Source organism: Alosa sapidissima, chromosome 24 (genome assembly GCF_018492685.1).
Source record: "Alosa sapidissima isolate fAloSap1 chromosome 24, fAloSap1.pri, whole genome shotgun sequence".
Taxonomy (NCBI): domain Eukaryota; kingdom Metazoa; phylum Chordata; class Actinopteri; order Clupeiformes; family Clupeidae; genus Alosa; species Alosa sapidissima.
Window position 1 is genome coordinate 30071759 of NC_055980.1, and position 23450 is coordinate 30095208.

Genomic DNA, 23450 nt, shown 5'->3' on the forward strand with positions numbered 1-23450 from the left:
GTAGCCGGCCTCAGTCACTCACTCAAAACTCTTACGTCCCTCCTCTATGGATCGTCTTGGCACATCAGCTCCTCAGCTCTCAGCTCCCAGCTCCAGCACAGTCCAGTCCCGTCGGCACCGGCAGCATAAAACAAAGAGGGACAGGGGAAAGAACACAGACAGGACCAAACACCACAGCAATGGGCTACGACTATACGCTAATAGTCCATAAACAAAACTTCTCCCGCAGTGGCGCGTCCCGTAGCCCTGCCCGACCCCCGCACTAGAGTCATACCTGGGATTTTATACCACAGTCAGCCAATGCACACATCCCTCGCCGATCAGCTGGTCGTTCAGTCCTGATTACTTGCGTCTGGCCGCCAGTTAACTCATCGGCAGTATTACGAAGCACAAAACATACAATTGTAGCACTGCCACATAATTTTAGGATTCACTTTTCTTAAGCCTGTGTTATGAAATAATAACCAACATAAAAGTGTTCTCCGTTATATTTTTCCATGTTATGTAAGTCTGTAGCCCTATCGTGAACACCATTTGAATTCTGTTGTACGTCTTAGCTCTGATCAGCTGATGGTAACTGTCAGATGACGCAAGCGACCTGTCAAACGTCAGCTGATATGATTCAAGTTTAAAATGCGGAGGTGCGCGAGGGCCAGGGTTTTTTTTTCTTTCTTTGGACAGTAGGCCTACCCAGGGAGTCTACGTGAGACCTGGACAAACTTTGTGTGGATTTGATATATCCCAACGAAAGGTGGTTCTAGGTCGGAACCACAGACATACCGGAGAGACAGGACTGAGCTTGGAGATCGCCGTTGTCGAGTCGCTGGGATCCGGTAAGAAGGATCCTATTTTTTGTTTAGCATCTATCCGAAAGCCTCGTCGGATTCAACGTTTTCTTTGGGGATTACATGGGTTGCACTGGACGTGGATTATTCAGACTGTTTTCTTCTTTGCGGTGGATTTATGTCGGAGTCTCTTGGAGTCTCTTTGTTAATTTTCGTTTGGATGGACTGTGAGAGCGCATGAAGTGCGTAGGCTGCATGGACACTTTGGTTGCGTTGTTTGCGATATGAACTGTGTGGATTTAAGTGTTTGTTTGTTTTCAAGCGTATTTCTGCTCACATAAAGTCTACCTGTTAACTGTATGTGTGGTGTCTATTCCGATGTCAGTGAAAAGCATTATTATTTATCTAGAGCCAATTCAATTTGTACCCGTGTTTAATGGTAATAGTTAGAATTTAAAAATCTGATCGTTACACAATCACAAAACATACAATCACAAACACAGGTGAGACAGATCAAAACAAACCCGTGTAACATTAACCCGTAGGGACGTGACACACGCACACACACACACACAATTCAAGAATTTCTCCGAATTATGAACAGGCAAGATGTGGATGGGGTTGTATAAAATGAATTTTACATGTGAAATCTATGAACTAATCATGTTTTGGTACTTGTTGTCTAGCAGATACCAGTGAGAATTGAGTGTGGGTAATGCAATTTAGTGAGACAGTTAGAATCATATAGGCCTTTCAGCGTGATTTATTTTTGTGGAAAAAATGTGATGGACTGGGCGGCGGTCATATTTTGTATTGTTTTCAGTATAAAGAGACTTACCTAGCGCTTTCTCGTCAAATCATTTGACTTAATTTTGTTTTCTTTGAAGATGTCTCATCCTGAAAACAAGCAAATTTGTCTGCCAGTTGTTAAGCAAATGTGGGTAACACTTTATAATAACTACACACAATTCATCATTTATTAAGCCGTTGTAACTTATTAGTTAATGGTTTGTCCATTATTAGTAATTTCTTGTTCATACATACAGTGGGCAGTGCTTTGATTTGGCCAGCTTCCCTCGCGGTCCACGCGGTATCACGCGACTTTAATTTGTATTTTTCCAGTGACGCTGCAACAACCCAAACAACCGGCAGATGTCTCAAGTGAGCAGGGTGTCTCGTAAAAAGAAATGGAGCCTGGAAAACCCTACACAGACTTCACTACAGACTTTAGCAGAATGGTTTAGAAATAATTTAATAGCCAGAAATATGCCTGCCCTGCCCTAATAAAGAAATATTTGGTTAACTGCGAGTGAATCCCGTTTGCAGCCGTAGAAGAAACGCAGGACAAATTAAACATTCCGGTTTTCTCAGAGTGCAATGATAGACAGACATCATTTGGACAAAATATAGAGCATATTAACCTCCGTTGCTCAGCCAAATGCCTACCAAGACATATAGCCCAGCAGCAATCTAGGGACTGTTCGTTATTTATTGAAGGGGCCACCGGAGGGATTTTGAGTGCTTCATTTGCAAGTTGCATGACCCTCTTGCCTGCTAGAAATTGTTCAATGACACTCCGACAGAATTGTCAAAAAAGACATGACCCTCCCCTGCCAATTGTCGCTGTCTTCAGCCCGCGCTACTTTGTGCCACAAAGACACACTGTGATAACGTTCTTAAATCAATCTTTCCCGGGAGCTTGCATGCTACCAGTCCTTCCTTTTCAAATGTGTTGCACCTGTTTGCACAATTTCATAAATAATCATATGTGATTAATAATGTGACAAATAATCCCTGTGCATGGGGACCGAAACATTGCATGCCAACTTTTTCCCGTGTTTATCACGTATTTTAACTTTCCCCCCGCTGTCTTGCCGTTTTAATATTTTCCCGTAGAATATCCCATATTTTAATACTCTCATAACATTAGCCCTACCATCGGGCCTGTCTCTGTGTTGCCCTGTTGCTACCCCTTTGCCCTTCCAACGAAACAGATGTCTTCAAATCATCGTTTTCCTTGCTTGAAGGCGAACTTAGAGTGATGTTAACCTATTTAAGTTTAAGGGCCCTATCATGACATTCTTAAGTGCATCGTCACTCGTCAAAAGTCTATTCAAATTTAGTAGGATGTCCAGTTCACATTGGGAGGAGTTTCGTTATCAAACGTGGAGCGCATGGCGCAACAAGGTGTTCCTAGGTTTTTTAATCAGTCATATGGGTGTGTTTGGGGCGCAACATCATTTTAAACCAATGAGAATGAAATCTGTCATTCCCTTTAATGGCGCAACGCGCGATATGTCAAATAAATGCATCAGTATTTTGGCATTCAACGGCGCATTTGAAGGAGGCTGCTTGCGAGACCGTATGGAATAGTCATTCTTAAACCATGCTTTACTAAAACCTAGCATAGGCTTCACGCATTTGCACTCGTCTATTATTTGAACTCATTGGCTGGCATTGGAAGTGAAATTTCACCAAGGAGTCAGTCAACGACAAGACAGTTATATGCAGTTACTTTCACTATTGACTGACAATGGGTAACCACCGAAAACATAGGCTGGAAAAAGCAATACTTACCCTATTGCTCAAATGACTGAATAAAAACAACATTTATCCTGCAGAGGAGTTGCTTATATCTCGTGCGTCTTCAGCTGTGCTCCATACGTGTCTCTCGCCTCTACCCTAATCACTTTTAACCGTCATTACCAATTTGCAAATGATGGTGAATAACTACTCATCATGAGATGTACAGTATTTCGTAATATCTTTATTCTAATTATGTTTCCCATTGTAATCGTGCAATTTGTAATGCTTTGCATGGACGTGCGCTGGTGTGCAGTTCATGACTGATAGAAGGATGGTGCGAGCACCTGCCAATATGACTGTTGACATGCACTCTTAAAATAGCATATGAACAACTCGCCATTGACTTCTGACCAGGTTTAGGTGGTGTATGATAGCGATTTTTAGACAACGCGCCAGGCCCCTCCCTAGGTTGTTAATTGCCACACCCCTGGGCGCAATGTTTAAAAAATAAACGTGCAAAATACCGAATTAAACTTTGCGCGGGTGAAAAGCGAGTTTTACGCCATGCGCTGGTGTCCAAAATACAGCCCTAACGGCGTGATTGTCGTGAGAGCACGCACGATTCATTGGCGCTTGCATGTTCGACCCTATGTCTACGTGCGCACCTTCCTACCATCAGGCTACTCAGCTACTAGAGAAAGAATTTCCCCTGTTTGTATGTTCACTCCAAGTTGGCCTACCATAACTTACCAACTCTGCACTGTAGACCCTAAACTGGCTATTTATATTTTTCTGTGAAATAAGCAAATGTATTTGTTCAACTTTATGAAGCATTTATATAAGCATAGCACTTTATATTATATACTTTAATTACTCTTTCTGCTGTTAAAGAATGTGTTTGTGTTGTATGTATGCTGCTGCTGAGACCTCGAATTTCCCCTGGGGATCAATAAAGTATCTATCTATCTATCTATCTATCTATCTAGCAGAATTACGCACTAGGCTACTTGGAACGTAACATATTTTTGTTTGTGCAGGAGAGAGAATGACAGCGATTAACAAATTGCACTTGTTGCTGTTTACCAATAAATACTATATATTTTTGCAAACAACAAAAACAGAAAGGATGGAGACAGCAAAGCTAGAGATTGGGCAGGAACAAGGTCAATTGGTAGATATGCTTGTCAAAATGTTAGGAGCTGGATGTGGATGAATGAAGCACAAGTATGCTTTACTAATGTTAAGCATGCACACTGTTTAACGTTACACGGTATACTAAAAGTAAGCCAAAGGTAAATGTAGCCTTTTTAGGGCTGTGTAAAGTTGACCAAATTACTGTAATATAGGCTGTTAGACGTGAATAAAGTAGGCTACTTTGTTGCTACAACCCTTCCGACGTTAATGGGGACGATGTTGACATTTTCCCGTATTTTGGGTGAGAAACCCGGGGCATCTCCCTTATTTTCAATGTTCAATGTTGACAGCTATGGAACGAAAGAGAATGTAATATGGCGCCAGAAATCACATTCCCTCTAGAACCTTTGCTAGTGCCTATGCCCCTCAGTCTCCATTGAGTCTCGAAAAGTCTACGAAAGCCGCAGCGCGAGGCCTTTATCTTGCTACTCTGCAAGAAAGAAGGAAATGAGGGGTAAACGTGGTGTGCAGAGAGGGGTGCCCGAAGTGTGAAGACTGAGACTGGAAAAATATGCACCTAGGCCACTTTGAAATGTTGCTGTTTTCATGATTACAAAATTTGGGGGACCCCCCCTACACTAAAAAAAGTTGGATGACCCTCCCCTATTTTCCTCCGGTGGTCCATTCCATGAATACTGAATGGTCCCCTATCTAAAATAACACATACTTGAAGTACCATTCATGATATGTTGTCAAATATTGAAGTCGTGGGAAGTTTACATAATACAATGTCTTTGTCATGGGGAAGTGTTTTTCCCCATGCATTTATTCTAGGTTACTGTCAGTGACTGCCGCGAGAGAAGCGGGTTCTGTGTTGCGTTCATTTCAGTGACTGACGCGAGAGAAGCGGGGTCTGTGGCTGGGGGGCAGGGGGGGGGCATCAGACATTTGTGCCTAGTTAATCCTGCCCTGTCCCCAACAAATCACACCTTCCCACCAGCTGTGACAGCTTAAAAGAAGTCGAGAGGACTCCTAACTCACAGACCTATTCACAAACTGGTTTTTGTGCATGCGGCTACAGGAGCTTCTAATCGTGAGGAAGCAATTTTGCATTGTAGGCATAACTAACATGCAATAACGCCACCAACAACCAAAACTAGGCTACTCATTGTCAACATGTAAATTAAATGTAACATTATTGTGAATCAAATTAAAATGTTCTCTTTTGCAAACGTAGACATAGGCATAGTCTAACAGATTCATTTAATAATGTTACAAAGATACTACATCAATCCGTATGTTTCATTAGGCTACTAGGCTATTTGTTTGGCCTTACTCTTGATCCATTTAGGCTAGGCCTTTTTATTCAATTATTTATCATCTTCCGTCCTTGTGTACGCATGTATTCTCAGACCTGTCACCTGTCACTCATCGTAAGGGAGGTGTTTGGAATCATTCCCGCGTTACAATCATCAGCCAATCAAGGTGGTCACTTCAGTTAAGCTCGTGCATAAGCAATAACGTCATCCATAGCCAGAGGTGGAAAGTAACAAAATACATTTACTCACGTTACTGTATTGAGTAGTTTTTCTGTGTATTTTGTATTTTTTAAGTAGTTTATAAAGTCGGTATTTTAAATTTTACTTGATTACATTTTGAGTGAAGTATTGTACTTCGCTACATAAAAAATCCCACCCATTACTTGAGTAAAAAAAAAAGTTAAGACTAACGAAAACAGAAAGGGAGAGAAAAAAAATCGCGCCCTAAACCACTAGCCTAGTGATAATGATCGGCATGTAGCCTACAACAGGACATGAATCAAGCTGGCGCCATGCAGTCTTTCTGAAAGTGATGGAGATGGAGCTGGATCACGGGATGCATCAGATTAGCCTAACCTATGAAAGTGTATTTTCCGCTATTCCAATGGGTTGTCTCAGTTCGTTTTAGCACCAATGATTGCGGAGATATTCAAGCAAACACCATGGGATTTCGTGTTTTGACGTTTGTGCTCACCTTTCTTTGGAAAGAAGTTTATTAGCATTTGTTTCCCCTCATGTTGATGTCTCTCTTTTTCCTGTTTTGGCCTTTGTTTTTAGTAACCTTACTTGGCTTTCTTGGAGAAAGACATTGCACCAGCAGCACAACAATTAGCGGTCCACTAGCGATGCTCAACTAAATAAACAAAAGATAGACTAGGCTACCTTATGAATCGTGCAGGTGGACTAAACCATTTAGCTCTTTAGCAAGGGAGAGTGAGAGTGACCTTAGACCAGTGTTTCTCAAATTCAGGGATGCAAACTAGAGTGTGGCTACCCGACCCGAGCCCGACGGGACCCGACGGGTCGGGTCGGGTTCGGACAAATATTTAGAAATTGTAGTCGGGTTCGGTTCGGACACATGGGGGCGATATGCATTGGAAGCTTTACATTTAAAATTCCTTATTATGTTGGGTAACCAACAGGTCTGCTTTACATGATGCAAACGTTTGTTTTTTCAGAATAAAGAAAAATGTAAAAAAATACCTAATAGCTTTCTTCCTGTGTGCAAGATTTGTTTATCGTGACAACGCATTTCAGGCATGCCGCCTGAAATGCACACGCGTTGTCACGACTACATAAACAAATGGTTATGCACATTTCGCACATATGCACATAAGCACAGTCTTGGGTGACGTTAAAAAATTGTTAACCTATCAGGAGATTTTAAGATGATTTGCGTTGCATACTGTGGTAAAGACATAGGCTACCGGTAAGCTAGGTTGTCTCGTTCAACTGGATGAGGATTTCCTCGAGTTGCCACAATTAACGGCGATGCTGCATATAGATCATTGACAGAGGCACTGTAGTTTCAAAGACTGTTGCAGTTCATTTCAAGACTTTTCGTCAATGATAAGACAAGAATTCTATTTCAATAGGCTATGCTTGCTTGGGCCTCTTGTGTTAATGTGCGCTGTGTGTGACCTGCGTGCGTGCACGCTCATCTGATTCTGTAGACAATTTGTTGTGTGTTCCGTTTAATGGGCTAAAAAGACAGGCTATCCACAAACGTGAACGTTTAATCACTAGCATGGGAATAGCTAAGGCATCATCTGCGTCGGCTCGGGTCAGGTTCGGACATAAAAATGAAAATGCCTGTCGGGTTCGGACGCAACTCTGTCGGACACGGGCCGGATTCGGACAGAAATTTGCGGCCCGATCCGCACTCTAATGCAAACAGAGGTATGGTCAAAAAGGAGTGAGATTATCGAAGCCCACGCCCCCACAGGAAATATCATATAATTACATTTTGCCTTTCTTCATACACTTCCTATGTTTCATGGACTGTAACGGTAGGCTATGTGTTTATGTAGTCATTTTAATACAGAATTAACTTTGATGAAATTATAATCAGACACTTCAACCCCCCCCCCCCCCCCCCCCCTCCCAAAGAAAAACTCGTCGGATCTGCATGATTCACACAAGTCCCCCAGACAGCCGTGAAAAAGGCGGCATCCGCCAAAAGGCGCGCCGTTTGCATCCCTGGTCAAACTTTTTTTCTGGGGACCCACTTTTTAAAAATGACAGACTATCGCGACCCAACTCGTGACTGTGGTAGTTAACAAACTAGACAGTTTTCACTATGTTTTGTATACAAAATCCAGTCAGTCAAACTTTACATTTCGTCTGACATTCATTTTGACATTTAATTTGTAAGTTAAAATATTCAGGTAAAATAAATATATGGTGGAAATAAGTATTGAACGCTTAATTTGTTTTTCAGTAATTAGCCTAAACTTCCAGTGAGTATATTCGAAATTTTCACCACACATTATATTAACACACATATAAAAAATCCAAACATAAGAGTTATGTGTAATAAAGTGGAATGACACAGGAAAAAAAGTATTGAACGTTCCTACTGAAATTTCTTCAATACTTTGTGGAAGCCTTTGTTTGTAATGACAGCTTCAAGACATTTCCTGTATGACAAAACTGACAAGTAAAGTCGCAGTATCAGGTGTGATTTTGGCCTATTGTTCTAAACAGATTCCAAGGGTCTTGTGAATCCTGATCTTTAGTTACTTCCAGAACTGTTTAATGGAATTGAATTGAATTGGCTGCCTTCAAGTCTTTTTGGAGCCTTCTCCGAGTGGTCCTTGGCTCTTGGAATTGACTATCCTTCTGACTCCCTGGTCAGAAATATTGCGAGGAGATCCTGTGCATGGCCGGTTGATGATGCAGTGATGTTTCTTCCACTTGCAGATAATGGCTCCCATGCTGCTTACTGGAAGATTCTGAAGTTTTGAATGCATCTGTAACCAGTTTCATTGATATGTTTTGCAACAATAAGGCTGCAAAGGTCTTGGGAGAGCTTTTTGCTTTTATCCATCATGAAATGTTTCTTGTGTGACACCTTGGTAATGAAAAATATTTTTATAGCCCATCGATATGTAGGCTACTAACCAAGCTTATATTAATTTGCACAGATAGAAAGGATAACTACTCTCTAACTACTTACAGATTCCAGCTCGTTCCTTCCCTTTCCTTGCCTTAGTGCTTTTTCTTAGCGTGTTCAATACTTTTTCCCTGTGTTATTCCACTTCATTACACATGACTACTTATGGAGTTGTTTGGATTTTTTATGTGTGGATTACCCGAGTTAGTTATTACTAATGCCTGGTGAAAATGTTGTGCACCCTGTATTCCACTTTTCAAGGGCCCTCTCCTCCATTGGGGCCCTATACTTCCCACTTTCCCCCCCAGTACGACACCCTTTAATCTGCTGAACCTTCTGCTCGTTTCCAAATATAAAAAAAAACTCTCTGCAACTCAACATTGGCCTGCCTGCCTCAGCTGCTTGTGAGGGGCTTTTCAGTTGTGCTGGATTACTGTTCACTGCAAAGCGACCCAAGGATGAGTGCAACTAACTTTGAAAATCAACTACTGCTCAAACTTAAAGGAGAACTCCGGTGATTTTTCACATAGATCTCCATTTGTCAACGTCCTTATCAGGCAAGTACCTCCACTCGGCGGCCATATTGCAACACTTTTTGGGCACTTATCGTGCATCTATTTCGGCAGAAATGCGTGTGCGTAAGGCTTCACGACACCAATCTTGCTCCAGCAGCGAGATCACAACAGATGATTGGCACGATGTCTTCACAGCACACCACTTGATTGGCTCAATGTATTTTACAACACACCACATGATTGGCTCAATGTATTCACATGTTGACGTTTTGCCGTGGAAGGGTTGTGATATGTGTAGACAATTGGCGTTACAAACTAACCCCATGCATTACTATGGAGGATTTTTTGAGTGCTGTATCTCCTCATTAACTCCCCCCCCCAAAAAAAAGTAACTAAGTAACTTTTACTTAAAGTACATTTTAAATGAACTACTTTTTACTTTTACTTGTACATTTTCAGATCGGTATTTTAACTTGTACTTGAATAATATAAGGTACTTAGTACAATATTTTCGTACTTTTACCACCTCTGTCCATAGCAACGAAGACTCACTCACTCTTAGTCAAAGATTCTAGAGCGCTCCGCTCCAGAATCTTTGCTCTTAGTTTAGGAGTTGTCATTTTTCCTTACTAAGAGTAGGTCTGAAAGGCTTTGTGAATAACTTAATAAGAGAAACTCCTACCTAAAATATTTGGTAACAATTTACTTCATGGGTGAGTTCATAACACATTCATAGCAGCTGTCATAAACTGCACATAAAGCAATCATGATGGTATGAATGTTGAGTCATGTCTCATGAAACAGTAATGAATGCTTTATGTGCAGTTTATGGCAGCTGCTATTGCTATTTTCCTAAGTCACTGAAAACAGCTGTTGTAAAGCCACTTCTCAAGAAGAATAACCTGGATGCCTCCATGCTAAACAATTACAGGCCCATATCCAATCTACCTTTTCGGGCAAATCACAGCACTGAAACAGCTCTCATTAAAGTTTCCAATGACATACGCCTAAACACAGATTCAGGTAAAACATCAGTCCTAGTGCTACTGGACCTTAGTGCAGCATTTGACACTATTGATCACACTATTTTACTACACAGACTAGAACACTGGGTTGGATTTACAGGCATAGTTATCAGCTGGCTAAAATCATATCTACAAGAAAGGAGCTTCTTTGTTGCCATTGGAAACTGTACCTCAACACCAACGTCCTTGACCTGTGGTGTTCCCCAGGGGTCGATCTTAGGGCCACTATTATTCAACCTCTATATGCTCCCACTTGGACAAATCATCCAAAATAACTTGATTTCATATCATAGCTATGCAGATGACACACAAATTTACTTAGCTCTGTCACCAAACGACTATGGTCCTCTTGAATCTATGTGTCAGTGTATAGAACAAATCAACACCTGGATGTCTCAAAATTTTCTTCAACTGAACAAAGAAAAAACTGTAAAGTAATTATATTTGGTAAAAAGGAGGAAAGACTTAGGGTTGCCAGTCTCCTTGATACAAAAGGGTTGAAGGCAAAGGATAGAGTTAAAAATCTTGGTGTATTAATTGACAGTGATCTAAATTTCAACAGCCACATGAAAGCGACAACTAAATCAGCTTTTTACCACCTCAAAAATATTGCCAGACTCAGAGGGCTGATGTCAAAATATGACTTAGAAAAACTCATTCATGCATTTATCTCCAGCAGGGTTAATTACTGCAATTGACTGTTCACAGGCCTTCCTAAAAAGACTATTAAACAGCTTCAGATGATACAAAATGCAGCAGCTAGGATTCTAACAAAAACTAAAAGAACTGACCACATTACTCCAATTCTTAAGTCCTTGCACTGGCTTCCAGTAAGTCACAGAATTGACTTTAAAGCTCTATTGCTTGTTTATAAATCAGTAAATGGAGCAGGACCTAAATACCTGTCAGACATGCTTCAGCAGTACACACCTTCGCGTCCTCTCAGGTCCCAGGTGAAAAACCTGCTAGTAAAACCTACTGTTAGAACTAAACATGGTGAAGCAGCTTTTAGCTGCTATGTGGCTCAGCTGTGGAATCAACTTTCGGATGACATCAAAAAGGCCCCAACTGTAGCCAGTTTTAAATCTAGACTTAAGACCAAACTGTTCTCAGATGCTTTCTGCTAACTGTGCCGCGTTACAAATTCTGAATCTGCCTTGATAATTATTCTACTTTATCTTTTATTACTTCTTTTTACTACTTTTGCCTTTGTTTTTTTTGCTTACTAATTATCCTTTATTTTTAAATTATTTTACCTTGTGTTTTATGTTTTCTTTTTATTATGATCTTTACCTTTTAACTATTCTTTGACTATATTGCCTTTCTATGCTTTTTATTTGTTATTATTGTTTGGTTTTGTTTATGTAAAGCACATTGAATGACCTCTGTGTATGAAATGCGCTATATAAATAAACTTGACTTGCTATGAATGTGTTATGAACTCACCCGTCAAGTAAAGTGTTACCAAATATTTTATTGCTATTTAGGAGTAGCCTACTCCTAGTGGTAACATAAAAAGCTTTGTGAATATGGCCCCTGGTGTCTAACCCATGCATAGCCCATTTACACAAAATAATGGTCGAATATTACTGATGATCATTATTTAAGAACATGCAGTGCGCGTAGGGCACCAAAAACATCTTGCTCGTAAGAAATCATCATACTGCACATTGTGGCGGGTCTGTTATTTAACCTAGGCTACTTACTGTAGGCTGCGCAAACCACAGGCCTTTATTTTGGGCTTTATTATTTTTCGCGTTCAGTGTGGGGTATAAACAAGCTGAGAATTTAGCAGTGTCACGTCTGCCTGTCACAGACGTGGGGAGCTCTTTGAAGCTTGGGATAATGTGGTACAGTTACTACAGTAACAGTATTTTATTTTACTTCTTATGGAATATTTTTTTTCACTTTTATAAAGGCTTTGTTTGAATGCTGTTGGAACAAATAGTAGTTGATTATAAAGGCAACTTTCTGTTGCAATATTCTGTGTGTTCTGGACTGCAGGTAACTTGTTAAGCCAGTGGTTCTCAAACTTTTTCTTTCATTCCCCACGGTGATTCGTTTAGTGAGGCTTCAGATGCGTCCCTGCCTTGCAATGATGCAGCTGGACAAAGTGAGTTTACTCCATAGTTTAGCTTACACCAAGCACAAATGTTGAATCGTTTGCCCAATGTCACTGGTGGGAATAATGTTTCACGGGTTCGGAGTGTTCATCGGGAAGTTAGCAGGGTGTTAGTGGTGTGGCGAACGAGGCTGGAGGTAGCCTAATGTCCATAGCGCTAGCTTCTGTCTTCTGAACGTGTGCCTCTCCGCAATCGCGGCGACAGTAACGTGGTGGAGCCTTTGTCTAATGCCACTGGGTATGTTAGACGAGGTCGATGTGCTCATAGGACAGTTAGGGGGGAACGTAGAGGCAGTGTGGGGAGTCGCAATGAGAATGACAGTAGGTCTAGTCCGAGCTGCGCAAATTCTCTCCACTCGACGCGAGCGCGAGGCAGATCTGGCCATGCTGCTCGCAACAGGAGCAGAGGTGGTGACACGGGGCAGGAGAGCCATTAGGCCATGCATAGTCTATCACAAGATGATGGGAATGCCGGCCCTGTATGGATAGGATATGGATATGGATAGTCATTATCTCTACAGCAAAAGGCCTGCTACATAAAAAAAAAAATTGTCAGCCATTTATTAGTAATGATTTACACTGTTGATTATCTATTTCCCTGACCATTTAGGACATATATGTGTTCTTTTTTGTGTGTTCATGTCCTTGTGATGTGTGTGTCTTTGTCAGCTAAGAAAAAAAACAACAAAAAAAACACCAACAAAAACAACAAAAAGAAAACAAATACTAACATTGTCTCTTGTCTTGTCTCGTCATCTCACTCCTGATCTGTGCCTTGCCGTGGCAAGTGAGCTTTTGAACTAAACCGGTCTTGTCTACTTGTGTTTGTGTGTCATCTGAATAATATATATGTGCCCCATACATGGAATCAGAGTGCCTACTGTATGTAGTAAATGGAAAATCTCTACAGCAAAAGGCGCCTACCGCTACATGCATTTGGTTTGTTTCTGCCATTTATTAGTAATGATTTACATAGTTTGTTTACTACTTAGTATTTACCTGAGCATTCAGTATTGTGCAATATAGCATACAGAAGGTGAGGGACATTTTGGGGGGAAAGAAGTGGTGCATTTTATCATTCAAACATGCGACTTTTCATGAAAATTCTATAATCCAAGATGGCCGCCATCATATGACGTCATAATATGCAAATTAGATATAAACATTTAAGCCAGTGGTTCTCAAACTTTTTCTTTCATTCCCCACTTTGATCAAGGAGGCATTGACTGATGATAGTGGAGATAACGTGTTATCCCGAGACCTTTGCAAGTCAGCATCTCCGACGGTAGTCTACCCTATTAAAAATATAAGTTTTCGATGTCCCAAAACGGAGAGCCATACTTTATTGTTTTTAACGATCTCTATGCTACTCACCAAAATGTAGGCATGGGAACATGATGAAGTATCCAACTGTCGTGTGTTAAATTACTGTGATTACGAGCCAGTGGTTTTAAAACATTATGCGTGACTCGGACATCTAACGAAATGCAACAGGCTCATATTGTCCTCGCATTCGCAAAATGAGGACATAGGCTACAGACTGCTCAGATAACAGATGTAGCTACCTCCAGTTTTGCACGGTCAAGTTAGTCAAGTTATAGGTCATAGTTGTCTAAGCCTCTATTGTGTAGCCTGTTAAAAACGTCGCTAGATAGTATTAAATCGCCAACAACATTGTTTTCTACAGAAGCCTACCCAAGGCTACAGATTAATTCTAAACAGTTATTTCTCTACTGGCTCATTATCACACAAGACACTGTTTTGATTTGCGTAGTTGCGTTATCCCCAGCACTGACAATAACATAGATGTACAGTGGCAGAGCGACACACAGTGGCTGAAAGTGGTACTAAAGTTTCACGCAGCTTCACGCCGCATAATGCACGAAGTGGCCATTTGAAAGCAACGCCCACTGTAATTTATCATCAGTAAAGCATTTGTTCATGCAGTTATAAATGGTTTGTTCATAGGAAATAAGCCTATCCAAGTATTAACGAAAAGTAAATAATAATGCAATAAATTATGCAATAATATTTTGTTGATGAAGTAATATTTCCATTATTTAACACATGGGCAGTTCCAGCGTTATGGATGTGACAGTTGGACTCATTGGTAAACAAAGTGGGGGCAGAATTAGTATCAGTGAATTCATTTGCATAACCTTTAATGTAACCTCTGTCCTCTGAATACTGAGAAATCCTCAAATTGCATATAATCAATTTCATCCTAAGAATACAAGGCATTTTATCAGCGTTATGGATGTGACATGAAATGGACACACTTTTGTGAGAGATTACAGGTTTTCTACCAACTCTGTGAATTTTGAAGGACACTGCCGAAACTATGATATATGTAGCATGAAGGAGACTTGAATGAACACAAAAAGTGTGTTTTTGAAACTATGCATAATTTCCGTAATGCATTATGTAGGAAAAACTGGCGTTATTGATGTGACGGTTTCACGTAAAGTACATGCACGCGCACGTATAAGTAAGTATACGTGTACGTACTTTATCTTCTACTGTCCTTACTGCTTAGTTGTGTTTTTATATTATATACTTTAATTACTCTTTCTGCTGTTAAAGAATGTGTTTGTGTTGTATGTATGCTGCTGAGACCTTGAATTTCCCCTGGGGATCAATAAAGTATCTATCTATCTAGTAAGTATAAGTATATATACTCTTTTGATCCTGTGAGGGAAATTTGGTCTCTGCATTTATCCCAATCCGTGAATTAGTGAAACACACTCGGCACACAGTGAACACACAGTGAGGTGAAGCACACACTAATGCACACACACGTACATGCGCGCACACACACACACACACACACACGCACGCACAGTCGCACACATACAGACAGGCAAGCACACACATGCACACACATGCACAAACATACACCCACATGAATGAAGACAAATTGACAAGCGTGATTTATTTTTGCGAAGAGAATATGCAGGACTGAGAGGCGGTCATATTTTGTTCCGCAATGCGGTACATCTAGTTTATTGTTTATTGTTATAGCTACAGAGGACCTGACACTTCAAATGCTGGCATATCGCGTCACATTTAAAATTAAACTGTGTTAAGCAGACGTGAGCGGCAGGCTGAACAGATCTGCAACAGAAGGAGGTTACTATGTTAACTCCGTTGCAAAGTCAGCCATCTTCACCAGCTAACACGATAATCCAGTTACTGTACAACAACAGTATGACAGTTACAAGAAGATAATCGCTCAGATTTTCGTTATTAGGCCACTTGAAAATAGGCTATGGCTAGGCTAATCACTGGAGGTATTTTAATATTATGTTTATTTTGCTAATGGTTAGGCAAGGCCTCCCTGTGGTTTTGATCAACCTAATAATCTTTGAAATGTCAATTGTAAACACTAAGGTGAAATGGGTTGAAAATGACATGCCACCAGAACAGACGTTTTATCGGCTTTGAGGTATAATAAAGTCTCCAGTCTTGTAAATTCACATTATGTAACATCCATAACGTCACATCCATAACGCACCATTAAAGGTTTTAAAAGTAAGAAAGGGGCACAATTTGGTCATCACACTTTACATTGATATAAATCAGCTTTGCACAGACACTATGGACATTGTCGCATCAACACTGTATGTGTAGCATAAACATTTCCTATAAAACGTTATGGATGTGACATGGCCATGGAACTTGCTGACTTAAAAACAAAAGCCTTACAAATGTAAGGAGTTGTGCTCTTAAAGGCAAGCTGAGCATAGACATTGCTCTACCATTCCCTTGTCAATCTGGAATTTGTCAAATGACACAATTTGTTTGAACCTTGGGTCCATTTATCCACTTTTTAAATATGTATAATATTACCATGTGAAAAATGTTGTTTCTGTATGGTTGCACACTAGGGGTGTAAAGATTAACCGATACGTATCGGTATCCGTTTTTAACGTGTAAGATACGGCTACATCGATATGTTAAGCCCCGTATTGGAATAAAACTGAAATGAACCGGTCGTTATATCGATTTACTTGTTACTAATCGGTTCACAACCTTTTCTGCTCGCTCAGACTCTAATTTATGTTGCAAGCAGCGCGTTCATCCCACTTCCTGTTTTGAAACTACACGTGGCACGGATTTGTGGGTAATGAAGTTCGTTTTGGGCTACACTCATTGCCCAAAGTTGTCAAAGGACTTCATTACCCATACATCTACTGCAACTTAAGCACGTGACAACTCGCACTCGGTCGTTTCTTTGACAGTTTTTACTCTTTTGTTTTTCAAAATCCAGCGCGAAATTAAACACTTACTATAGCATTCCTAAACGGCAACGATAGTCTGTAGAGTAGCCTTACGTTTGATGAAGGGATTTCCTTAATGTAAAAGAATAATTTGTCCCTTGCTGCTAAAACGATGCACAAATTATTATTATTTTGTTCATATTCACTCAGACTTGGAACAAAATAGGCCCAGTTCATTGATAGGCCTATGTAGGCCTATTTTGTTCTTGTAGGCTATCTGAGAAAAGGCCAAGATTGCACTGTTTTATTTTATTTCGGTATTGTCTTACCTCAACAATAGGCTACAGCTCCTTAAAAAAACAATCAGATATAACTCTATAAAATCTATAAAGTCTATAAAAATGTATTTTTATGTTGTATTTGGCTGCTGTGTTTGACTGAAATGTAGACTATTTTTTTTTTCATTTCAATACAGTAGGCCTATATGATACAAACCTCAGTTTAGATAATCATATTCACAAATTTTTTTGCCTAATTGACATGACCATGATAATTGATAATATAAAATGAATGTGCACCTTAAGCAAATGATAAAAAATCTTTCAGAATGCTTTCCATTCTTCAACTGCCACTTCCTAATACTATAAATCATGATTAACTCAGGAGTTACAAGTGGTTAGTTAATGATATTTTGTGAGCTTACATAAAGTGAGGACTTTCTCTGCCTTGCAACACATTTTCAAAAGAGTTTTCAAAGAGTTGTAAAGATTACATTCACACTCATTCATTTAGCAGACAAGCGACGTACACATGTCAATTAAATTGAAGGCCACTGACACAACAGTTAAAGTCGAACCCCCAACTTTTCAGGCTACTGCATGCTAGTCCAGCTCCTTATCCACTACACTACCTTGGCCAAGATAGAAACACCTACGACTATGCAAGAATTTCTGTTTTCTTCTACTACACACTGTTAAGCATTTATTAAACATCTGTAAACTATTATTAAAAACGGTATTCTTCGATTGTAACGCATTATTCCTACATTAATTTTCATCTGTAAATCATGTTTACACACAGTTAAAAATGGTTGGTTCATAGTAAACATGCATATCTATATTATATTTTTTAAATTGACTGTTGTAATACCACACTGGGCAGAGGTAGTGTAGTGGATAGGGAGCTGGATTAGCGTGCAGTAACCCATAAAATTGGGGGTTTAAGCCTTGGCGTCCACCAATGTGGCCTTGCCCTTTAATTTCATTGACATGTGTAAGTCGCTCTCTGTGAAAGTGTCTGCTAAATGAATAAATGCAAATGTAAACTTTATAACTCATTTGTAAATGTGTTGCAAGGCATAAAACGTCCTCACTTTAGATGAGCTCACAAAATATCATTAACTTACCACTTGTAACTCCTGAGTTAATCATGAATTATAGTATTAGGAAGTGGTTTATAAAATATGTATCCTCACCCTAACTAATCATTAGTGCACGCTAGGTAAGTCTCTTCATACTAAAAACAATCCCAAAACGATTTTTTGATCTTATAAGATTAATAACACTTGGTTAGATTGTATTAGATAAGTGGTTTTTGCAGTGTGTGTGTGTGTGTGTTTGTACTGTGTGTGTGTGTGTGTGATCTTAATATAAGATTAATAACACTTGGTTAGATTGCATTAGATAAGCGGTTTTTGCAGTGTGTGTGTGTGTGTGTGTGTTTGTACTGTGTATGTGTGTGTGTGATCTTAATATAAGATTAATAACACTTGGTTACATGTTATTAGATAAGCATTTTTTGCTGTGTGCGTGTGTGTGTGTTTGTACTGTGTGTGTGTGTGTGTGTGTGTGTGTGTGTGTGATCTTAATATAAGATTAATAACACTTGGTTACATGTTATTAGAAAAGCGGTTTTTGCAGTGTGTGTGTGTGTGTGTTTGTACTGTGTGTGTGTGTCTCAATATAAGATTAATAACACTTGGTTATATTTTCTTAGATAAGCGGTTCTTGCTGTGTGTGTGTGTGTGTGTTTGTACTGTGTGTGTGTGTGTGTCTCAATATAAGATTAATAACACTTGGTTATATTTTATTTTTTGCAGTGCATACAGTAAACACACTAGCACACACTAATCCTAACCCTGCCATGCTGTAACATTATTGTCTGTGTTCGTGTGTGTATATATGTGTGTGTGTGTGTGTGTATGCGTGTGTGTGTGTGTGTGTGTGTGTGTATCTGTGTGTATATGTGTGTGTGTGTGTGTGTGTGTGTGTATCTGTGTGTATGCGTGTGTGTGTGTGTGTGTATCTGTGTGTATATGTGTGTGTGTGTGTGTGTGTATATATATATGTCTGTGTGTATATGTGTGTGTGTGTGTGTGTGTGTATATATATGTCTGTGTGTATGTGTGTGTGTGTCCAGTATCACTGCCCTCTCCCCAGACGCTGCAGGAGGTGGAGGTTCCGGTGGTGAGCAACTCTGAGTGCAGCTCTGCGTACGCCTCCCACAACATCGGCATCACCAGCAACATGATCTGCGCTGGGCTACTGGGGGAGGGAGGCAAGGACTCCTGCCAGGTAACAACACACACACACACACACTCTATAGTGTACACACACACACACACACTCTATACTGTACACACACGACACACACACACACACACACACTCTATACTGTACACACACACACACTCTATACTGTAATTTCAATTTTCAATTTATTGTGCTTATAGAGCGCCAAAACATTACACATGTATCATGGCGCTTTACAGAATGTAGGCAGTCAGAGAAAAAGAAAAGAGGGAGAAAAGAAAAGGAAGAAAGAAGGAAGGAAGGAAGGCCCCTGGGTAACCGGGGTAACAGGGTAACAGGAAAAACTCCCTAGAATTGGAGATGCATATGGGAAGAAACCACGAGCAGATCCACGACTCAAGGGCCTGACCCATCTGCCTAGGGTCAATACGGACAGTAAGGTCTGTAAATAATGACAAATGCATATGACAGTCAGGTGTGGAGAATAGGACATGGTGTTTAAAGCACCTGAGGTGAAAGTTACAGAAGGTGGAATGATTACGTATCCGGTATGATAAAGCATAATCATGATTTAGTGAGAGAAAGTGCAATAGTCCGGCGTCGGAATTGTCCAGGAAAGAAAGTTGTGAGGGGGCCAGTGGTGGGTCAGCAGACAGGCCAGAATCCGGGCAGAGTTGTCATAGGCAGGTGATGGGGCTGTATGGGCCAGGAATCCAGGTAGGGGGACAGTAATACAGCAGTCAAGGATGGGACTTCAGGTGGGATGGGTAAGAGGAGGGCCAGGCACACGGATGGTTGATGACTGGTGATGATAAACCTCACAAGTGAGGTACAGTAAGGGAGAAGAAAGAGAAATGTAGAATGGGTTAGTAGTACTTGAAATCAATGTGGTTAATGTCAAGAAGTGATCAGTGGTGCTATATATTGTTACAGTAAATCATAGTGAGAATGGGCAAGAGAGGGAGAGTTGAGAGAAAGAGGGTAGGGGAGAGAGGAGAGGGGAGAGAGGAGAGGGGAGGGGGTTGTACGGCATGGCACATGAGAAGTCCATGACGGCACTATGCTATAGCAGCATAACTAAGGCATGGTGAGGGGTAGTCGACACCAGCGCAGGTATGGTCAGTGACCACCATCTCACGCGCGACTGGGGTGCCAGTCACACGAGGACTCAGCAGGCTGGTCCATTCCAAAAATCCCTGAGGTGGGTGAAGTTCCACACCGCACCATACCTAACTATGGGAGGCAGTAAAGAGGTGTGTTTTAAGTCTAGACTTAAAAGTAGGGAGGGTGTCTGCTAATCGAATTGAGGAGGGTAGACTGTACACACACGTGCGCGCACACACACACACTCTATACTGTACACACACACACACACACACTCTCTATACTGTACACACACACACACATGCGCGCGCACACACACACTCTATACTGTACACACACACACACACACTCTCTCTATACTGTACACACACACACGCACGCGCGCACACACACACTCTATACTGTACACACACACACGGGCACACACACACACACTCTATACTGTACACACACATACACACACACACTCTATACTGTACACACACACTCTATACTGTACACACACACACACACACACACATACACTCTATAATGTACACAGACACACACACAAACACACACACACTCTATAATGTGCACACACACACACTCTATGCTGTACACACACGGGCACACACACACACTCTATACTGTACACACACACACTCTATACTGTACACACACACACACACTCTATACTGTACACACACACACTCTATACTAAACACACACACACTCTATACTGTACACACACACACACTCTATAATGTACACACACACACACAGGCACACACTCAAACACACACACACTCTATACTGTACACACACACACACACACACTCTCTCTATACTGTACACACACACACGCACATTCTACATCCCTCTCACATTCTATCATAAGCATTCTAAACCACTCTATGCCTTTTCTTTCTGTGTATGTGTGTGTGCACGTGTATGTGTGGATGTGTGTGTGTGTGTAGGGTGACTCTGGAGGTCCGATGGTCAGTAAGCAGGGTTCCGTGTGGGTCCAGGCGGGCGTGGTCAGCTTTGGCATCGGCTGTGCCCTGGCAGAATTCCCGGGGGTGTACACGCGCGTGTCCCAGTATGAGAGCTGGATCAAGACTCAGATCACCAGTGACCAGACGGGATTCGTCACCTTCAACACCACCAGCAGCAGCAGCCGGACCACCACACTCACACCCCTCCTCCTCCTGTTCACACTCCTCCTCTCCTGATACCCCCTCACACACACACACACACGCACACACATACACGCACACACATACACATACACACACACGCACACACACACACCTCCCTCTCACACTCACACTCCTCCTCTCCTGATACCCCCTCACACACACACACACCTCCCTCTCACACACACACCCCTCTCCTCTCCCTCCTCTGCCTATACCCCCATCCTCCCACAAAGTTATATAAAACTTTAACATGCTAACATGCTAAATTATATTAAATCGTTACACGCTAACATGCAAAGTTATATTAAATCGTAACATGCTAATATAATAAGTTATATTAAATCTTAACATACTTTGGTACTTGCAGCTACACTAAAGTAAACTCAAGTGTGTTCATGATTTTCAATGAAATCAAGTGTGCTTAACGTTAGTACACTTAAGTTGAGCTTATATCAAAGCACTATTTAAAATTTACTTGATGTTTATGTGGAACAAGCTAAAGTATACTATATTTAAAGTATATAAAGTGTATACATTTGATTTTATGTTATGGTTATAGATTTGGCAGACGCCTTTGCCCAAAGCGACACACAAATAAAAAAAACCCATAACATTTAAAATTGAACAGGGAACAGATTAGAATGTTGGTCAAATATAATAATATGTAATAATATTATGTAATAACGTAATGTTTGATTGGTGTCATTAAAATATACGTTTAATATGCTTTCAGTAGATTTAAAATCATCAGTGCCATGCAAATACGCAAGAAATATTTAAAGAGTATACTTAAATACTATGGTAGAATGCCATTACACTATACTGTACTAGTTATACTATTGTACGCTACTACACATACTGTTTATACAACTTTACATTTATACATAGCAGCTAGATGATGTAGTGTCAGTCATGCTTGTGTTCTCTGGTGTGCCTGCAGAAATGTTATGATCGATTGACTATTAACTGATTGATGATTAACTGATTGATTGATACACTGATCGTGTATGTTTCACTTGTGTTATAAGTGCACTATTTGCCAAGTGCACTATTTACTGAAGGGTGACTTACTTACGGTGGTTTTTTTTAGTGCATGTGTTTCTGTCCAAGGCAAGCGGCAACATTCTAATCTGAACAATGAAGCAGTCTATGGTCCAAGGCCATTAAAATGAATGAAATGAACAGCTTAGTTTATAAAGAGATGTTATTGATGAGTTCAGTTTTTTGTATTAAACTTGGCATGGTATTAGAATCACTAAACTAAGCTAAACTCTTATACAGAAAACATTAACCACTAACCCTAACCCTCACTAAACACCCCTACCTCCCCAACTGTGTGTGTGTGTGTGTGAGTGTGTATGTATGTGTTTGAGTGTGTGTGTGTGACTGTTTTGGGGTGAAGTGTGTGTGTGTGTGTTTTGAGTGTGTGTGTGTGTGTGGACTGTTTTGGGGTGGACTATGTGTGTGTGTGTGTGTGTTGTCTCAAAGACAAAGGATGAGCAGATTCATTCATTCACCGCATATTCATAAACACACACACACATACACACAACCAGCAGTTAGTGTTGGTGTTGGTAGACACATGGTCATATTAACCAGCAGTTGGTGTTGATGTGTTAGACACATGGTCATATTAACCAGCAGTTAGTCTTGGTGTGTTAGATGATAGATAGATAGATAGATAGATACTTTATTGATCCCCAAGGGGAAATTCAGGGGGTCTCAGTAGCATACAGACATCACACACAACATGCACTTACAGCAGAAATGGTAAACATAAGTATAAGAATAAACATAACCAAACTCCACTGTACAATAGAGACAGTAGGAGATAAGAAAACTAACAAAACTAAATACTAAATATACTATATAA

The 23450-nt window shown here is 40.5% G+C and overlaps 1 protein-coding gene across 2 annotated transcripts in view; it reads left to right on the forward strand.

Moving 5' to 3' along the window:
* LOC121699815 (trypsin I-P1-like) overlaps positions 1-22683 on the forward strand; it is a 51024-nt gene extending 28341 nt beyond the window's left edge. The window contains exons 5-7 of one of the 2 annotated variants that reach the window (XM_042082267.1): positions 19180-19334; positions 21356-21566; positions 21690-21969. In XM_042082267.1, coding sequence (XP_041938201.1) covers positions 19180-19334; positions 21356-21566; positions 21690-21826 — 503 coding nt within the window. In that variant the 3' untranslated portion in view covers positions 21827-21969. Of the gene's footprint in view, positions 1-19179; positions 19335-21355; positions 21609-21689; positions 21970-22268 lie in introns of those variants that run through there. The other variant, XM_042082268.1, reaches the window with a different exon arrangement.
* Positions 22684-23450: the final 767 nt, after the last annotated feature.